The 21148-nt window shown below is 34.8% G+C and overlaps 1 protein-coding gene across 1 annotated transcript; it reads left to right on the forward strand.

The window, feature by feature from the left end:
* Window positions 1–18135: 18135 nt before the first annotated feature.
* On the forward strand, window positions 18136–19320 carry LOC128869995 (putative uncharacterized protein DDB_G0282133). Its single transcript, XM_054112589.1, has one exon. It carries the CDS (start codon window positions 18136–18138, stop codon window positions 19318–19320), a length of 1185 nt encoding a protein of 394 aa, XP_053968564.1.
* Window positions 19321–21148: the final 1828 nt, after the last annotated feature.

The raw sequence follows: 21148 nt of genomic DNA on the forward strand, positions 1-21148 counted from the left end.
CAGACGTTCATTTTTTAGAATGAGCGGCTCTTCATTACCGTATATTGAAAGCATATTAAGTAATGGAGAGATTATCAAAATATTGATAGACACCGGTTCTAACAAAAATTACGTACAACCACACCTTGCGAAAAAAGTAATAGAAAATAAAAATCCATTTTATGCATTTTCCGTAGGAGGAAACATAAAAATAACCCACCATACATTTGCAAACCTTTTTGGAGTGAAAGACACCCCTATAAAATTCTTTATCTTGCCCACACTAAAATCTTTTCACGCAATAATTGGCAATGACTCTCTAAAACAGTTAGATGCCGTAATACACACAAAAGGCAATTTCATGTTAGTAAAAAACAGTATAAAAATAAAATTAAAACAACAATATTCACAGGACGTAAATCTCATAAATATCAGATCAGACCATATGACTCACTCTCAAAAAGAAATTATCCGAAAGTTAGCAGTTGGCTACCAAACACTTTTTAGTGAACCAAACGAGAAACTACCATTCACCACAACAGTAAAAGGCGAAATCCGCACCACAACAAATAGCCCCGTTCACACCAGATGTTACCCATACCCAATGTGCCTTAAGGACCAAGTAGGAAAACAAATAGAAGAATACCTACGAGATGGTATTATCCGACCATCGAGATCTCCATACAACTCACCCGTATGGGTTGTTCCCAAAAAAATGGACGCATCGGGAGAAAAAAAATATCGTATGGTAATTGACTATAGGAAATTAAACCTAGTCACAATACCTGACAGGTACCCAATACCAGAAATAAACGAAGTACTTTCCCAACTTGGCAAAAATAAATTCTTTTCCGCATTAGATTTGAAAAGTGGTTTCCACCAGATCCCTTTAAAAGAAACGGATATTGAAAAGACAGCATTTTCAGTGAACAACGGAAAATACGAGTTCACACGGCTTCCCTTCGGACTTAAGAATGCTCCTTCTATCTTTCAAAGGACGCTTGACGACATTCTAAGAGACCACATAGGGAAAAGATGTTATGTCTATATAGACGACATCATCATATTCAGTAAAGATGAGGAAACTCATTAGAATTAGTTTTCGACACGTTAGACAAAGCCAATTTGAAAATACAATTGGACAAGTGCGAATTTCTAAAATCAGAAGTCGAATTCTTAGGCTTCATAATATCTGGGAATGGTATAAAAACCAATGGAGGCAATAATAAATTTCCCAGTTCCTCAAACCCTAAAAGATCTTCGTTCCTTTTTAAGACTATCAGGGTATAACCGTCGTTTTATAAAGGACTACGCCAATTTAGCGAAGCCTTTAACACTCCTTCTAAGAGGGGAAGAAGGACGAGTTTCCAAAAACCATTCAAAAAAAGTTTCCATCACTTTAAACCCAAAAGCAATGGAGGCATTTGAAAAACTCAAATTATCCCTCACTGCAAAAGATGTGATGCTCAACTACCCCGACTATACCAAGGAATTCCAATTAACTACAGACGCATCCAATCACGCCATTGGAGCAGTTCTGGCACAAAATGACAGACCAATAATGTTTATATCACGGACTTTGACAAAAACTGAAGAACATTACGCCACCAATGAAAAGGAGATGCTTGCGATCATATGGGCTCTAAATAATTTGCGAAATTACCTCTACGGATCAGTTAAAGTAAAAATATATACAGATCACCAACCACTTACTTACGCCCTCAGCAACAAAAATAATAACACCAAAATGAAAAGATGGAAAGCAATTCTTGAAGAGTACAATTACGAACTGTTGTACAAACCAGGAAAATCGAACGTCGTTGCCGATGCCCTATCTAGACCACCTCAAATTAATATCCTACCTACTTCTAATAATGATGACAACAATTCGCTTAGTGCAACTGTACATTCCGACGAAAGTTCCTCCCATCAATTAATTCCAGCAGTGGAAGCACCAATAAATGTATTCAAAAACCAACTATGGCTCCTAACAGGAGAAGAACCCAGTTACCAGTTTAAAATTCCTTTCCCCACCTTCCATAGACACATTATTATACAACGTGAGTACACACGTGATAACATCATTTCAATTTTCAAGAGATATCTAAATCCTACAGTAATTAATGGACTTTTCACATCCGAAGCCATAATGGCGAAAGTTCAAGAAATATACCCCCTTCATTTCAGTAACAGTAAAATTCGATTTACACAGACCAAAGTTAAAGACTTAACAGACGAAACTGAACAAGAAAACGAAATACTAAAGGAACATAAGCGAGCACACCGAAACCCTCAAGAAAACAAACGTCAACTAATACAAAAATTTTATTTTCCTAATATGAAAGCGAAGATAACAACCATAACCAAACAATGTAAGATTTGCAAGGAACACAAATACGACCGTCACCCAAACAAACCCCAATTAGCTGAAACACCTATCCCACAATACCCAGGTGAAATAATCCACATAGACATATACAGAACCGAAAAAAATCTAGTTCTCACAGCAGTAGATAAATTTTCTAAATACGCGCAAACGAGGATCATACAATCCAAAGCAATAGAAGACATCAGAGAGCCGTTGAGACAAATCATTTTCGCCTTCGGCGTACCCAAACACATAATAGTAGACAATGAGAAATCTCTTAATTCTGCATCAATCTATTTCATGCTTGAAGACCAATTGGGCATTCAAGTGTATAAAACCCCACCATATGCCAGTACAGTAAACGGACAAGTAGAACGTTTTCATTCTACTCTTTCTGAAATAATGAGATGTCTGAAAACAGACCGAATTCACAGATCCTTCATAGAACTTCTTGACAGATCAGTATATGAATACAACTACTCCATCCACTCAACAACAGGGAAAAGACCGATTGAAGTATTCTTTGGAAGAAGAGTTTCAACAACCCCAGAACAATATGAAATTGCTAGACAGGAAAACATAGAAGCACTCAGACAGAAACAAACAAAAGATTTGGAATCACATAATAAAAAAAGGAACCCACAAAAAACTTATTCTCCAGGTGATGCAATATATGTAAAAATCAATAAACGCTTAGGATCGAAACTAACTGCTAAATACAGAAAAGAAATTGTTAAGGAAGACAAAGGAAGTGTAGTCATAACAGAAACAGGACGGACAGTATACAAAGCCAATATAAGGACCTAAAACAAATTTTTTCCCCCTTTTCTATATTCCCACTTTAGATTATATTTTCAAATGACAAACGCAGGATTTCGAATAATTGACTATACGAACGCACAATTAGTTACATTTAATACAGGATGGACAAGACTACAAACTGGAACATATAGGATCGTACACGTTATTAACTTAGACGAATACCAAGAGACCTTAGACTACCTTAACACTACCATACAGCAAAAAATAATTAACACTAACCCACTCCTTCCTTTCCTAAAACACGAAGTTGAAAACATCCAGAACAATTTGGATAAATTAAAAACACAACCAAAACATAATAAAAATAAACGCTCAATTAAAATATTAGGCACTGCTTGGAAATGGCTTGCAGGAAGCCCAGATTATGACGACTTTAGAATCTTAAGTGAAAAAATCAATAATGCATTGGAAAACAGTAATGATCAAATAATTATAAATAGAGTACTAAGTGAAAGAATAAAAAACATTACAGAACAATCTAATAAAATACTAAGTGCATTAAAAGATAATGAAAACATACAGCATAATGTAGCTGTTAATATTAAGTATAAGCTAGATATAATAAAGGAAGATATTGCTAACATAAATTACGCCATTCATTGGGCAAAAACAGGCACAGTAAATTCTTACATTTTTTCAAATAACGAAATAAATTTAATGAAAAGCATTCATGAAAATCAAAATAACCCATTTAATAATATAGACGAAGCCTTAGAATTTTCTAACGTTAATGTAGCTTCAAATAACTCAGTAATATTATATGTAGTAAATATTCCCTTAACCAATAAAAATACATGCGAATCATTACTAATAAAACCAATAAAAAAGGGAAACAAAATAAATAAAATACAATTCGAAAAAATTTTAATATGTGAAAATAAAATATTTGGAAAAAGAAATGAGTGCAAAAAGCATAACACATTAGAAATATGTAATGATAAGGACATTATTGACATAAGCAACTCCTCGTGCATACCAAACCTACTCAACAGTCATCCAGCTAACTGTACAACAATCAACAACCAACACGTATCCGCAATAGAAGCCATTTTACCAGGAATACTATTTTTAAACCAATACGAAGGGTCAGTCACATTGGACAATGAAGAAATGCGACTCAATGGATCATATGCGATCCAATTCCAAAATTCCACAGTTATCATCGACAACCAGCAATACATTTTCAACGGAATAACAGCAAACAACCCACTTCCTGCTATTCTCCAGCCCAGCAATACAATAAACCCAGAGGAAGAAATTCTAAGTCTTGAAATGATGAAGGAATTGCATTTAAAAAACCTTAAGCACATCGAAGAAGAAAAAAGAAGAACCTTAATATCAACAGTAACAAATTTTGGCGTATCCAGCCTATTACTAGTTCTAATAATAGGGCTAATGATGAAATTTAGACCAATAAAGGAAAATAAATTAATCGGAAAATACGTAAAACAAATACCATTGGAGGGAATGAAAACTACACAAGAAGAGGCTAACACACAGTCAACAGAATACGATGACCACACGAATAATACAGCACCATATTTCAACTACAACACGTAACGCTCGAGGACGATCGCTTTTAAGAGGGGAAGAGTTAATGCAACATTTATTCATATTTCAATATTAGTCAGCATATTCATATTTCAATATTTAGTCAGCATATTTAACCAAGTTCGTTGTACTGATTTCGTATTTCAATATTTAGTTATTTCATATCAGTTATCATATTTCAATATTTAGTCAGCATATTTCATGACTGCTTACATTGCAACTAAATGCTTATAAATCATTTATGCTTACTTTACTGTGCCAAATAATTAAAATGCTGATCAACAAATAATTATGTAAACCAGCATAAGAAATGCTGATCAATAAATAAATATGTAAACCAGCATAAGAAATGCTGATCAACAAATAATTATGTAAACCAGCATAAGAAATGCTGATCAATAAATAAACATGTAAACCAGCATAAGAAATGCTGATCAATAAATAAATATGTAAACCAGCATAAGAAATGCTGATCAACAAATAAACATGTAAACCAGCATAAGAAATGCTGATCAACAAATAAATATGTAAACCAGTATAAGAAATGCTGATCAATAAGAATCATGTAAACCAGCATAAGAAATGCTGATCAATAAATAAATATGTAAACCAGCATAAGAAATGCTGATCAACAAATAAATATGTAAACCAGCATAAGAAATGCTGATCAATAAGAATCATGTAAACCAGCTTAAGACTATTTATAAGAGGTATTGTAATTTTAAGTGGTCAGTGTAAAAAGATAATTGAATGAATAAAGAGCTCAGCTCTTAAATATTTTTTAAAAACTAAAATAAATTTATAATTTATTAACTTATATAATAAAGGGCTGCACAAATACATTTGATTAGCCCAACAAGACATTTGTTGGCAGGGCAATTACTTACTATCTTTGTGACTCCTTTCTCTTTTTAAGTGCGGGCAAATACAAATCATTTGGTGTATGTGTAACTAAGAAACCGATCAACGGCAAGACAAGTAGTACCTGCCTTGCAAGCGACAATTACATTGCCTGAAAAGTATTCGCAAGTACAGAACTCTACTTGCAAGTACTTGAGTATTTTCATAGAACTGCTTATTGTTGGTAATTTTGTTTGGCTAAATATGTTCTACCTACTATGTATGTACAATACATCGAAGATATTTTTGATGTTTCCAACAATTGCTGCGCAAATAATGTGTTATTTTATGTAAAAAAATATGTGTATATGTATATTTGCATATGTAGTTATTTCAGCGAATGCCTTTTTTGCATAAGGTAATGAGAACTAGTTAAAATTTTAATGTTAAAGAAAGTTTTATAGTATATTTATTAGACAAAAATAAGTGTAATATTTCAGAATACTTAAGAAAAGAAAATACAAACTTGAAAAGAAACTCTTTTCAAAAATAAAGATTATAAATTAAATGAACTCGATTTCCGGTTTTTTTAATATAATTTTAATCTATGCTGGAACGCAAGAACATTATCTGGTTTATTGCACTGTCATTACAACTAATACTGCAGCGTTTCTCGGTGATAATATTCCGGGCGACTGAAAATACTCTTTCAGACGGAGCTGAGGATGCTGGAGTTGGTAAAATTCGACAGCTCAGTTTATACAAAATTGGGAAATCACTTTTATGACCGTCCCACCACCGTACAAGATCGAAATCATCATAAAATTCGACGTCAGTGCTCTCGTACTTATGTATTTCCCTGATAATTTTGCTTTCAACATTAAGCGTTTGTCTTGTTTGAACAAAATCTGTAAATAACAAACTATTTTCAGTAGAACACGACGGCGTAGAATCTGACTCAGTATATAATGCATCTGCAGTGAATTCTGCCATTAACCGTTTACATTCACTTTTAATAGAAGTTTTGTCGACTTCGGAAAATAGTAAAAGTTTATTTGCAGAAGCGAATAGAAAAAGTGCAATTTTATGAATAATGCTTAGATTTTCGATGACTATGTCTTGAATTCTTTGATAAGTTACGAGATAAATTGTAGCGTTTTTTTCTTCCTCTAATTTTTTAGTCGCTTGTTCGAAATACATACTCCAAAATAGCAATTAAAGCGTCCAAGTTATTTAGCTGAATACTGCTTATTTTGTGTAGATTATTTTCCAGCTGTAATATACTTAATACTTCGGCCCAATTTCTCTGTATAGAGATGAGCAAATATTAAATAGTATTGAATCGTGTTGGTGAAAAGCTTTTCAAAGTGTTTCTTAAAGACGAGTTGTGACCAGACTTTTTAAAATATTTGACAAGTTTTGTGCAAGAACGGGCAAGTTTCGCTATATCTTCAGTCTCTTCGATCGATTTCTGAATTACATTATGAAGCAAAAGATTCACACAGAACAGATGGCAGTGTGACCGGAATGCTGCAACCATATTGGATTCTCTGTCTGTCATAATAATTGCTTTATCGTCAAGACCCAAGTTGAACTCTTCAAAGATTTCGGAGACTTTCGTATGGATATTTATACCTGAAATTAATACAAAAGGAAAAATGGGATTGTCTAAAAAAAACTAAATAAATTGAAACAGTAAATTTTTTACATAACTAACATAGCTATGTGTAGTTTGGGATATGTCGCAAATCGTTACAATATCCATAAATGAGCAGATGAGCACAGCTTGCAATTGCAGGCTATGTGGTAAAGGTTCACAAAATTCTTGGAAGGCTATGTGTCCTTTTTCAACTTTCAACTAACCATATGTACTAATTCATATGTACCCAAACCCAAAGTAGGTAGGGCATTTTTTGATGAAAACTCCTTTTAAAGGGGTTAAAATATGTTTATTAATGTGTTAAAATTTGTTAAAAATATCCTTGAAAGGGGCAACAGCACTCAGGCAATTTTTTGGAATTTTCCTTTTAAACACAACTGACTACTTTTCATGTCTGTATCTATTTCCAACAAAAAAAAATACCATCATTGGTCATGTGACTAAAACATTACCTATTCTAGCGTTGACTGTGTTCGTACAGTTTTATAAAAGCACAAAATGAATTCGGAGATTCATATTCAAATTCTAATATGTGTGTATTTGTAAGCAAAATGTTTAGCTGCACATTCTGTCGATCTATCTTTTTTACTTGGCTGTTACTTTTGAAAGGAATTCAGTTCTATTTCTAAATTTATTTTAAGAAAACTCTATTTGTTTGCTATTTTCTATAGTTAATACATAAAAGTTATATTCTTGTATTAATCTTAATCAAGATCTTGGTCTATAATAGCATAATAGGCAAAAGGTGGTTGAAATGTTTGATACATACTAGGTATGCATGATAGAAACGTGTTTTTAAATCTTCGAAAATTACTTACTTGTATTTTTTTCTTCGCCCATAGATCGCAAGCCAAGAAGTCTGTTTATAATATTTCCATTTTTAATGTATTGTACTGTTACCGCCAAATAAGTTTTCCTTAAAAAATTATCTGTCCAAAGATATGTTGTCAGTCCATATCCATAAAATTTGCAATATCCAAGGTCGGCTCTAACATTGTTAAAATATTTGTCGTATATATTTTCTATATTTCTTGATATTGTAGTCGGATGCGGCAGCGCGCTTTGCACATTGATATACTGGCCATATGACCCACCAAGATGAGCAAAATTTGCAATAATTTATGTAGCCCACTGTCTTCAACTATTTTGTATGGCCTGCAGTTCTTTATGACCCATTCAGTTATATTTTCCAGTGCTTCTTGTTTACGTTCTGCGCTTATATCCACTTTATTGATATTTTTGCTGTTACTATTTGTTGAATAATTTATAAAGAACTTGTGTTTCAATAAGTTCGAGGTTGATTTTTTGCAGTGCTTAAATATATTGAAGCACGTTTTGCACGCCAAAATATTTGGAATTTGTTCTTTTACTTCACTAACTACTATTCCATATACCTCCCAAACTTTGCTTTTTCCAGTAACTTTAGATATTTTCAATTCGCCTCTAATAATGTTTTCTCGTATGGCACTATTATTTAAACTGCTATTAAAACTAACGTTTATAGCAGGTGAATCACTGGTAAATGACTGCAAATATTAATACATTAAAAGAAAAGAAACAAAATATTTAATAATATACTTACGTTGTCAAGTTCCATATTGCTAATTAATACTTATGAAATTTCAATGGTCACAGCATATGCGGTATCAGTTAAGCCGCAAACAAAACTAATTGTAAATACACAAGTAACGCGTTTTTCAATAGGTGCGCTTTTTTCCAATAGGGAGGGCGAACGACGCATAATTTTTTATTTTTCGCTTGTCATTTGTAAACCTCATTAGTATACATTTCATCATGGAACGCTACACACTTGAGCAACGCTTGCAAATCATTGAATTTTATTATAAAAATGCGTGTTCTGTTAAGAAAGTTTAAAGTCGAAAAATAATCTTCAGTGATGAAGCTCACTTTTGGCTCAATGGCTTTGTCAACAAGCAAAATATGCGTTACTGGGCAGAAAGCAATCCACACGTGATTCATGAGGCACCGTTGCACCCCGAAAAAATTACTGTTTGGTGCGGTTTACATGCCGGCGGCGTAATTGGCCCATATTTTTTCGTTGACGAGAACGATCGCCACGTTACTGTGAATGGAAATCGATACCGCGACATGATAAACGATTATTTTTGGCCGCAATTGAATGGTATGGGCTTAGACGACATGTGGTTTCAACAGGATGGGGCCACAAGCCACACAGCACACGCTACAATTGATTTGTTGAAGAGTAAGTTCGATGAGCGCATTATTTCCAGAAATGGACCGGTCGAATGGCTGCCGCGCTCGTGTGATTTGACGCCTCTAGACTATTTTCTTTGGGGTTATGTGAAGTCATTGGTCTACAGTAACAAGCCAGCGACGATTTGTGAGCTCAGAGCCAATATTGAACGCGAAATTGCTGGAATTTCGGCCGATTTATGCAAAAGAGTGGTCGAAAATTGGGTTCAACGATTGGACTTCGTAAAACGTGCACGGGGTGGTCATGCAAAAGAAATCGAATTTCATACTTAAATGTATATGTTCAAACTCAATAATAAAAAAAAATGTGTTAAAAAAGTCAAACCGTTTGTGTTTTATTCATAAAAGTTCAAAAGTTGAAGCGCTCTTTCTGAAAAACGCTGTACTTGCGAGTACTACAAGTATGTATTAATTTTTGTAATCGCTGTTCTCAAGTTCGAGTATATGGTATTCGTGATCAGACAAGACGCGTACACAATTTACTTCAACAGAAAAAGTACGATTAGTATTTATACTGCAAATGCAGAGTAGCGGCCTTGCGCGAACAGAGATTTGTATTCTACTTTGAGTAGAGTACAATGCAAAGAGTACTTGAAAGCGTAGAAGAAGCAAATGTATTTTTGCATATAAGGAATTAGCTTGGTTGTTGTTGTAGCAGCATAAACATTCCCCATACTTACATACGGTGAATGCTGCTGGAGTGACAGTCCTTGGCCGGATATACGGGTCGTTTCGGTAACGTAGAACCGACTGTCATGGAAACGCTTGAAATTAGCTTGGTTAAAAAAATATGATATAGAATCAAGTATGTGGATAATGAGGGCTAGAAGATACATGGTAATTTTAAAGAACAACAGATTTGACACAGAAAATAAAACTTGCTCAATTAGGCGAGCTTGAAAACATAGCACATTTCCTGGCGCGCTGCCCAATATTAAGAGGATATAGAAAATTCTTTTTCGGAAAATTTACTTTAAATGATTCACAACTGATTGGGATTCTCAATGGGGAAAATTATCATTGGGATAAACTTTGGATTTTATTAAATGTGGCTCTAGATACAGAGATTACTTAATAAAAGAGTTTAACAGGTTTTAAAAACCGTAAGATTATTAAGATCACTGAGTGCTCCATTTTTCGTTATCCTGGGGCAGTGCGCCAACCTAAATCTCTTCAATCTTCTCCATTATATCAACAGCTTTGGCTGGCTGTAGATATCTCATCAGTAGATATATCATGTTGGAGCATCGTAATGGTATCAAAACGGCGCTTTAGTGCTACTTAAGGAGAGACAGACTGGCACTTCAACCACTTCTTCTACCTACCTTTATCGAATGCTTTGGAGAAAAAAAAAACGCTGAGATACAATATTCACTAAGAACTGCAAGGTTCCAACGAAGGTGGAACGCCCCGTGACAAAACCGTTTTGGTTATAGCAAATTAAACTTTTAAAGTACAACTAGCGCATAGCAGGCTTTTAACAGAAGGGTTGAAATAGCGTCAACGTCTGCCTTAGATGAATCTTTCGGTTTAAATAAAGCAAAAGATATGTATATCATCAGCTGAAATGGGCATTCAAGTGTAGAATTAATATCAGATGAAAAGTCAAAATGAGAACTTATCAACGCTAACAAAATTGGATTTGAAAAATTGTGCGAACTGATTAGCGGCCGCAGTGGAAGTGGTGGCAAACTTGTTATTTAAAAAGACAGATGAGGGAATAAATCAGCACGATTTTTTCGGCTTTAAGAAATTCAAGTCGTCTTAGGGTTGGTCTTTATATTTGGTTCGAAATTAGTGGTGTTGTTTCTGTAAAGGCATCTGTCCAAATAGTTGAATTCCTCCTATTGGTCTGAACAAATTTCTTGTAAAACTTGTTCCGTAGTTTTCTTAACCTTTTTAAAACCTTTGTGTACCATGGCAACTAATATTGTTACCTTTTTACAACTGGCATAAATCAAAGAGAGTTGCCCTAAGCATTTCGAAATAGTTAGCAACATCTGAGTTGGAAAGCAAGGCAGACCAGTTTATTTCAGAGATAATTTCATTTAGGCTGGAAAGATCACAACGGGAAAATTAAAAGTCACTGTGTTTCCAGAAGGAGCATCTCCAAATTCGTAAAACTCGAGTTTAAGAACAAGAGGGGTTATATTAGATTTTACTCAACAATGCCACTTCTGACACCAATTGTTAGCATACACCACAATAATTGGATTGTCAAATAAAAGTTACAAATTAATGGCAATACAATTTACTTGCTTAGTATGATACTTTTTGTTTACACGTTCACTTAAAACTGAGTACCATATGCGCATGCATCTCTGCATGTGCTTAAAAATTATCGTAATTTCTAGATCTGGTAGCTCGTATCTTCTGACGAAGCAATCTACAATCTACAAATGCAATCTATCGTATGTAGATTTGAATCTTTATGTGTTTTTCTCAGTACTTGAAGAAGATATTTTTCTTTACCTGTAGTTTTTAATTTCTTTAATATTATTATATTTTAATTTATATACAGTTGCGGACAAAACTCTCCGTACGACACCTTTTTTCTTAATTTCTCCCGATCTAAATCATTTAGTTCTAGTTATATAACAAATGTAAAAAAAAAATATTTTCTGTATTTACTTTAAAAGTTATTCACGAAAAACCAGGAAAATGCACTGACAAAAGTGTACATACGTTATATTAAGACACTTATTTTGCTCTTTTTTTCTGCGAATATTTAACTGTAAAGTACCGTTTGTTTTATTTTTTGGTTTTACTTTGCATTCTTCTTAAAATTTATGGCATTCTGTCTTTTGAAAAAGTGTGCGATCGGAATAATGTCGCTCCGCAAAGAAATCTCTACTGATTTGGGAAAATTAGGTGTTGAGTACAGAAGCAATAAGAAATCCTTTGGTGAAATAGCTGATTTATTGCATTTAAGCAAGTCTACGGTACAAACTATTTGTAAACACTTTGAAACATCCAATTCTCTGGAGAGTAAGCCGCGTAGTGGCCGGCCCAAGAAGCTCAACCGGAGAGACGTATCCTTTATTCGCAAAGCACTGAATCAGAATCCGAAAACACATGCTACTGATTTGGTCCAGGAGATAGCCGAGAGATATCAAATTGTTGTTCACCCACGTACATTAACCAGGAACCTTAATAATGAAGGTTACAACTGCAGAACAGAATAAGCGAGAAAAACCGAAAGCTTCGTCTGGAGTTTGCAAAAAAGCACCTTAATAAGGGAATAGAATTTTGGAAACTAGTTTTATTCACTGATGAATCCAAATACAACATATTTGGATACGGCGGCAAAGCCAAAGTTTGGAGAAAACTAAACACTGCCATGGATCCTAGAAATCTGATTCCGACTGTAAAGCGTGGTGGTGGCAGTATCATGTTTTAGGGAACAGTTGCAGCCACAGGAGTCAGAAACCTCGTTTTCATTGAAGGATCGCTGCTAATACAAGACCATTTTGGAACAAAACCTGATGCCATCCGTGGAGCAAGATAATGACCCGAAGCATACTGCGCAAATCGTCAAGGACTGGCTGCTGGAGGAATGCCAGAATATCTCGGCGGAGGAGCTCGAAAATATATTACATCATTACATTTCTTTTAAATGTTTTAGATCGAGAGAAATTAAGAAAAAAGGGTCGTACGATGAGTTTTGTCCGAGACTGTACATATACATACATTATGTACATATAGTATACATACATTCTGTACATAAACACAAATTATACTCATATGCATATGCATACTTATATATATATATATATACATATATATATTTATGTACTTGAAAACTAAAAATGCATGTAAATTGAATTTAAAGACTGAACTATTGTTATTTAATCTGCAAATAATTTTATTTTGTAAAAGGTTTTATCCGTGGCTTGGTTTGTGTTTTCGTTTTGTTATTTTTATTAAGGGGCGGGTCGCAAACCCAGGACACAGCCAGCTATCATGGAATGCTTCGCCTTCTCACGTTAGCTCGCTCCCGAACGGGTGTTCGAAAGCTACCCAGAGAATACTTACGCTAATCGCGGGAGCTGTGAGCTGCTTGGACCATATGCAAAAGAATCGTCCTGGCCACTCCCAAGTGAATGACGATCAGTAACTTTCCCCACTTGCGTGGACTTCTACATATTTGGACCTTTGCGCGTTGGCAACGGCAAATATCGCAAGCGATGGAACGATGAGCTGTATGAGCTTTACGACGACGTAGACATAGCGCAGCGAATGAAGATCCAGCGGCTACGCTGGCTGGGTCATGTCGTCCGAATGGATATAAACGCTCCGCCTCTGAAAGTACTCGATGCGGTACCAGGTGGTAGTAGAGGAAGAGGAAGGCCTCCTCTGCGTTGGAAAGACCTGGTAGAGAAGGACTTGACTTCACTTGGTGTGTCCACTTGGCCCCGGTTAGCACGAGAAAGAAACGACTGGCGCGCTTTGTTAAACTCGGCCAAAATCGGGTAAGCGGTTATCGCGCCAATGAAGAAGACGAAAAGGTTTTATAAATAAATATGAAAAGGTATAGGTTTTATATCCGAATGTTCATATAAATGTGTATGCAGAATGATTATAAGTAAAAGTAGTAGTACATTTAATGAAAAAAAGCAATCAGTCCATCTTGGATGTGTTTTGCTGTTGAATTTTGGTTTATAAAAATACTGTTTGTGCTGCGCTCTGTGAATTTGTGAATTCATTTTCTATCTGATATATTCCTTTTTTTAAACGAATGTTATGCAAAACTGGGCACTTGCCCTGTAAACCCTGAATCATATAAAAAGGTCCTTTGTTGAGATAAGCACCGCCAAGTTTCCTTAAGAACACCAAAAAATCTCTCAACTGGGTTACGAGCTATGCAAAATGCCTTATTAAATAAGAATTTCGGACTGCCTTCTGGTTAGTTTGCTAAAGGTGTCATCAGCCAAGACTTCAAAGGGTACCCGGAATCACCTGCAGACAATTTTTGATTTTCAATTCCCTTATTTTTATTTAATATATTTATTAATAGATTAAAAAGCTTACCAATAAAAAAACATGTTATGGTTTCCATTTTCGAAATTCCGTTGCATAACCCTTTATACTGCAGAAGCACTCCAAATATATGAATCGTGCCGTGCTCCCGGAAATTTGGCATTTACGTTTAAAATTTTAGAGTAGGATCACATATCTGTGAGACATGAAAAGGGAGTATTGATTCTTTAATACTTCACAAATTATGTTGTTACCATTTGTACATTAAGCGAATGGTAATCGTGGTGGTTAGTAATACGCGTCTTCATTACGTTTGGGGGCGTCGACACGTGCGTGCAATCGATCGCCCCAATAGTACCTCCCACAAACGGCGACGTTGCTAAAGCAAATATTACTTTTGCCGCTCCACGTGCGTCATAGGAAACCTCACCTGTATGCTACGGCTAACGGACGACTGGCTGATGGATATTCCCCATTGCTCAACTACGGGTCGTTGATAACTTGGAAATGAATTAACTTGAACGCTACAAGATTTACCTGTTTTTCAGTCGAAATCGCTGTTTTTCTGGAACCCCTAGATGACTATGAAGTTGAGGAATTAGGTTCTCAGTCAAGCCTGGAGTTAACCGGAATAATTTTTGGAACTCCCCTGCAGCCAAGTAGAAAGAATTGCCCACATCCCGGAGCAAACGTCGATCCACTGCTTGAGGGTTCCCTACCTCCTATCCACGGTATAATTCATAAGCCAAATACTCAAAGGACATATTCGCGTTCTTTTAGTAAGTTTTTGTTAATGTTAGTTCAAAATTTTGATTCAAACTACTAATTCTTGTTTTGTCGTTTAATTTAACCACACCAAAATTCTTGCCGTTTAGCTTACGATAGTTAATGTTAACCAAACAGCTGATTTCGTATTATCGATTATCGTTATGAATGGGGTAGGGAATAGCAAAGTCTTTAAAATTCGAATTAACGAAAGAAAACAATGCGATAAAATGCGTTAAAATATGTTAGTGAAGCGCACTACTGATGGCCTAGTAAAAGGTGATCAATTTAGAAGCTTATGATTTTAAATTGATATAAGATAACGAAAATTCAAACTGATTTGAAATTCAAAAAGATTGCCCTCATTATTTTTGTGTAGAACCATTCATGACATTTATTTTTTCTCTTTGAAATGTTGGCCGCAACTGCGCCGCAATTCGGTCATCCGTAAACAAAATTTTGAATGACTCACTAGAGAACTTCGGCCGATATCTCGTGAATAACTTTAGTAATGTTAGCTTCCAATGCCTCAATCGAAATCTCTTTTTTTTCGGGTTGTATGGCAAGTAGAATAGCCTTGTTGGCAACAAATGCCGTGGAAATCACGGGCTTCAAGTTCCGGCATAAAAAAGTCATTTATCATTTTTCTGATGAGAAAATTTTGATTTGACCGACCGTTTTGTATGAGAATTTGAGTTACCGTGTGGCAGAAAAAGATTTCGGGGGCAGACCATAAATGTTTCAAGAGGACTCAGCACCACCTCACAAAGCTCGAGTGAACCAAGAATGACTTAAAAACAACGTTCCGAGCTTCATAACGTCCACACAATGGCCATCAAATTCACCAGACGCGAATCTAACTGATTATTCTGTTTGGGCCATTTTGGAGAGCAATGTCTGAACTAAAAGAGTCACCAGTCTCAAAAGCCATTGTCCTCGAGTGGGCCAAAATACCTACAAGTCACATTCGGGCAGCTTGCGATTCGTTTCTGGACCGTCTTAAGGCCATAGTCAAGGCAAAAGGTGGTCATACAGAGTAAAAGTAAATTGATTCTTAGATTATTTTTTTATTATTTTCACGCATTTTTTCTTCGAATTGAATAAAAGTAATTTTCCAAACTAAATTTATGGCCTTTTTAATTGGTTGCACCCTGTAGCTGGACAGTTGTAATCTGTCAAAAAACCCCTATTGGACATGCCCCTATCTATGCACATGCATATTGGTATTTTTAACTCCCAGCAAAGCAACTGTTATTAATATACATATTATATTGTAACAATCGCGAACCGATTGGCAACAATAGCGAACGAGAGGCCAAAACAAAAACTTAAATTAGCCTTGCTGGCGACAGCAGATAGCTAGACATAGATGGGAAACTCTTTTTCTCGTGAGAGCGCTGAAAAATGTGCATTTTTTATAACATTTGCCAATATTGCCACACCGGTAGAAACATGAATTGGGTATTTTTTAAACAACAACTGGGAGTTTTTAGTTTCCACACCACCATTGAGGTTAGTATTCAGTGTGCGGTTGCCGAATAGCCTTATATCACCCGTATACACCTACATTTACCAAAAATAAGCACAATCCGTATGAAATATGTACATAAATAAGCAAAAAATTTAAAAATTTATATGTAAATGAAATTATTTAAAACTGAAATACAAAACTAATTAAATAATAATAAACTAATGAGCACGAAAAACATAAGTTATAATTAAATATATGACATATTGCGCATTTTTAATATAACACAGAAAGTGGGTAACAAAAAAAATTCTTAAACAACGAACAGAATAAGTTAAAGCAGATTACCTTTAATTTTTGTACAATATCTCAAACTCAAATTCGATTCCCTTACCTACGCTTTTCAACCATAGAATATTTACGTATATACACATTTACATAAACCAACACACAGTTTTCAATAAAATTTCATGTATGTGCGAGTAAAACGTATTCATATGCATATGTACAAAAGACGAATTAAAAGTAGAAGCCAAAAAGGATATAACGAACTATGGATTCTACAAACTCACTTCAATTCAAATTATTACATTTCAATTGAATTAATTTTAAGACAAATAATTATAAACATTTCCACACGTTATTTCTCCATTAAGCAAAACCGAACGGTTTTCGTCAGTTATTTTTGGCGCGTTTTTTCTGGCAGCCTGCCATTTCGCCTATCAGCTGTTCGAAGTCCCATAATGAGTGAATGCTGCCAAGTTTTGAAATGTCCTCATGGGAGTTATGTATAAGCCCACTCCATGCCCAGCACACAACGCACATCCAGATATTCAACTTAGCCCAATTAGCCAGAAAGTGCAGGAGTTATTGAACTCACTAAATGCCTAGTAAGCGATTTCACGTAAAATATTAATAACTTCTTTTTGTCAAACAAACATCCGGTTTCGCAACCGAAAAACAATTGCAAAGTATCCAATTTCAATTAATTGTATGTAGAATAAGTCTAATCAACAAATCGTATTAAACTCCAAGTTAAGCAATCTATGTAAAGGTTTCATTTGAAACGTGTTGAATAAAATTAATCAGTTGATTCTTGCCACTGAAATATACACGTCGTGTTTTATTTGACTTTATTATATTTGTTTTATCAAACCGCATAATCGGTTTATCTAATTGGCGCAGTCGGTAGGATCCTTTTTTTAAAAAGGATTCAGTGATTCGAGCCGAAAAATAAATAAATTAATTAAACAGAGTGCGGAAAAAAAAAAATTTTATAAATAAATATATACATATGTACATATCGGCCGACGGAAGAAAAAACTAAAAATCAGTTAAGTATAAAATCAGTGCAGTGCAGTATAGAAAGCCCAACTAAAAATAAGTTGACAAGCGGCAATAAACAAAGAACAACTCAACCTGGCATCAAGAAGACAGCAGAGATCAGACAATTACGACGAGACAAGGATGGCGAACGATAACACCCAAATGCCAAAGGCGGATTTTTTGGAACAATTGGCCATTAGAGAGCGCCAGGAACAATTACAGCAAGCTTATGTGCAACTCCAGACTAGCAACACCAATGCAGCACAAGGACGGTTGTATAAAACCATAAACCACCTGGCAACGTTCACAGGAACAGGGGATATTTCGATAAATTCATTCTTCAGCAGCGTCGAGTATCTACTCCAGTCAATACAAGATCCAGAGTTAAAACGAAAAGCCACCAGGACGATATTCTATAGGACAATCCAAGGTGAAGCGAAGGATGCAGTGATCAACGTGCCGGAACCCGACAACTGGGAGTTACTTAAAACCACCCTAAAACTACGATACCGACCGGACACTAAACCACACCAAATTTACAGGAGGATCTGCGACCTAAGAGTAAACACGGTGAGTGAACTAGCCGTAGAAATACAGAACATAAAATATAAAACTGATGAACTAATGGTTTATCATAAAAATGACAATTTCATAATAGATTTAAGTAATGTTGAAAGCTTGTTAGTAAACACGGTGAAAGAGATGACTCAAGGTACACTGCTAGATAAAATATATGAAGAAAAAGAATTAGGAGCAATATTAAAAATAATGATGTTACGCAGATACGAGAACAGCTGTATTAGATATCAATATAGAAAAGTCAAAACTAACAGAAACAATGCAGAGGCAGGACCTAGCAACAAAAACCAGGGAAACATTAATCAAAACAGCCAACAACAAAATTACAGAAACTTTAATCAGAACAATGCACAGCAAAATAACCAAATTATACAACAAAACTATAGGAATTTTAATCAGAACAATGTTCAACAGAACAAGCAGCAATTTTCTAATAATAGGAACCAACAACAGAACTACAGAAATAACAACTCAGGGCAATTTAGTCAAAATAATACACAGCCAAATGTAAGAAGCAACAATTCGGGACAAAGTAGACAAAATCAAAACTATCAGCAATCAGGTTCACACCAATCCAGACAGTATAGACCAAGAAATGCAGAACCAATGGAAATTGATAATTTAGAAGCCTACCAAAACAGGAACAATGACAATGACCAATATCAGGATGACCACTACAACGACAAAAACGATTCAAACGATCAGTACAGTCACCATGCAGAGGTTAATAATACTGTTTTTTTATGAAGCAGCCTCGGAATGCCTACCATTAATAGAATTAAACATAAATAAAGAAAAATATGTAGCATTGATAGATACAGGAGCCACTTTAAGCCTAATAAATGACCAAATCAACGGGTACAGAAAAATAAAATTGAACAGACCAATCCCATATAGTACGATAAATAGCAAAGACATCATAGAGCATGAAATTCATACGACAGCACCAAAAGAATTTAATTTACCAAGTAATGCAAGAGTTCGTTGGAAAGTAGCCCCACTGACAGGAAGAAAGTACAGTTTTATCATAGGCATAGACCTATTGAATTTTTTAAACGCGTTTATCAATATTGAAAAAAAAGTTTTAACACTAAATCATAAAGAAAACTCAATCATAAATAACCCGTATCAGTACAAAGAAGTGTGTACATTAGAAAGCAGCGAAGGAAGCCTCGATAACCTAAAGCTAAATCATTTGAACAAAGAAGAAAGAAAAGAAATTGAAATTATTATGCAACGTTATAGTAAATTATTTTTCAAAGAGGGAGACGTATTGACTATTACAACAGAGATAGAACACGAAATACGCACAACCACAGACGAACAATTAAATTCAAAACTCTATAGGTTTCCACCACAACATGAGGAAGAAGTAAGGAGACAAATAAAAGAAATGACGGAACAAGGTATAATAAGGAAAAGTAATTCAAGATATTCAAGCCTTTTGATAGTAATACTGAAGAAAATAGACAATTCAGGCAAAAAGAAATATCGAATAGTAATTGATTATAGAAAGTTAAACGAAATCACAATTGACGATAAGTTTCCAATCCCAAACATCGATTCAATTTTGGACAAACTCGGAAGAGCCCAATATTTTCCTACGCTAGACCTGGCCAAGGGTTATCACCAAATCCTGGTTAAGGAAGAAGATAGAAAGAAAACAGCATTTGTTACGCCACATGGTTTATATGAGTTTATAAGAATGCCATTCGGGTTAAAAAATGCCCCGGCTACCTTTCAAAGGTTTATGAACGAAATTCTGAGAGATCACATTAATAAAAAATGTGTTGTATATCTAGATGATATACTAATATTTAGCACATCATTACAAGAACACATTCAGGCCATTAATGAAATTTTCCAAGTCCTGGAAGAGAAAAATTTAAAGATTCAGATAGATAAATGCAATTTTATGAAAAGAGAAACGGAATTTTTGGGTCATATATTGACAAAGGAAGGTATTAAACCAAATCCTAACAAAATAGCCATTATAGAAAAACTAGTACTGCCTCGGACAGAAACACAGATAAAAAGTTTTCTTGGTATAACAGGCTATTACATAAAATTTATTAAAGATTATGCTAAAGTAGCACAACCAATAACAAAATATTTAAAGAAAAATGTGAAAATTAATACAAAAGACCCAACTTATGTTGAAGTATTCGAAAAATTGAAACATATGATCAGTTCACATCCCATACTTAGATTTCCCAACTTTGATAAAACATTTACACTTACGACTGACGCGTCGAATTATGCAATAGGTGCGGTGTTATCCCAAGAAGGTCACCCAATTTGTTTTGCATCTAGAACTCTTAATAATCACGAAAAGAATTATTCGGCTACCGATAAGGAATTTTTGGCAATTCTTTGGAGCGTTAATTATTTTAGACCCTATTTGTATGGAAGAAAGTTTAAAATATTGACCGACCATTAACCCATAGAATTTTTACATTCGAAACATAAAGGAAAAGACATTTCACCTTGACATCAAAGATGGCTGTTGAAACTAGGAGAGTACCAATTTCAAATTGACTATTTACAAGGAAAAGAAAATAGAGTAGCAGACTTT

The sequence above is a fragment of the Anastrepha ludens genome, chromosome X (assembly GCF_028408465.1).
Source record: "Anastrepha ludens isolate Willacy chromosome X, idAnaLude1.1, whole genome shotgun sequence".
NCBI lineage: Eukaryota > Metazoa > Arthropoda > Insecta > Diptera > Tephritidae > Anastrepha > Anastrepha ludens.

What these genes read in the sequence shown, in the direction of transcription:
- LOC128869995 (XM_054112589.1), top strand. Translation starts at nt 18,136, where the DNA reads ATGGCGAACGATAACACCCAAATGCCAAAGGCGGATTTTTTGGAACAA.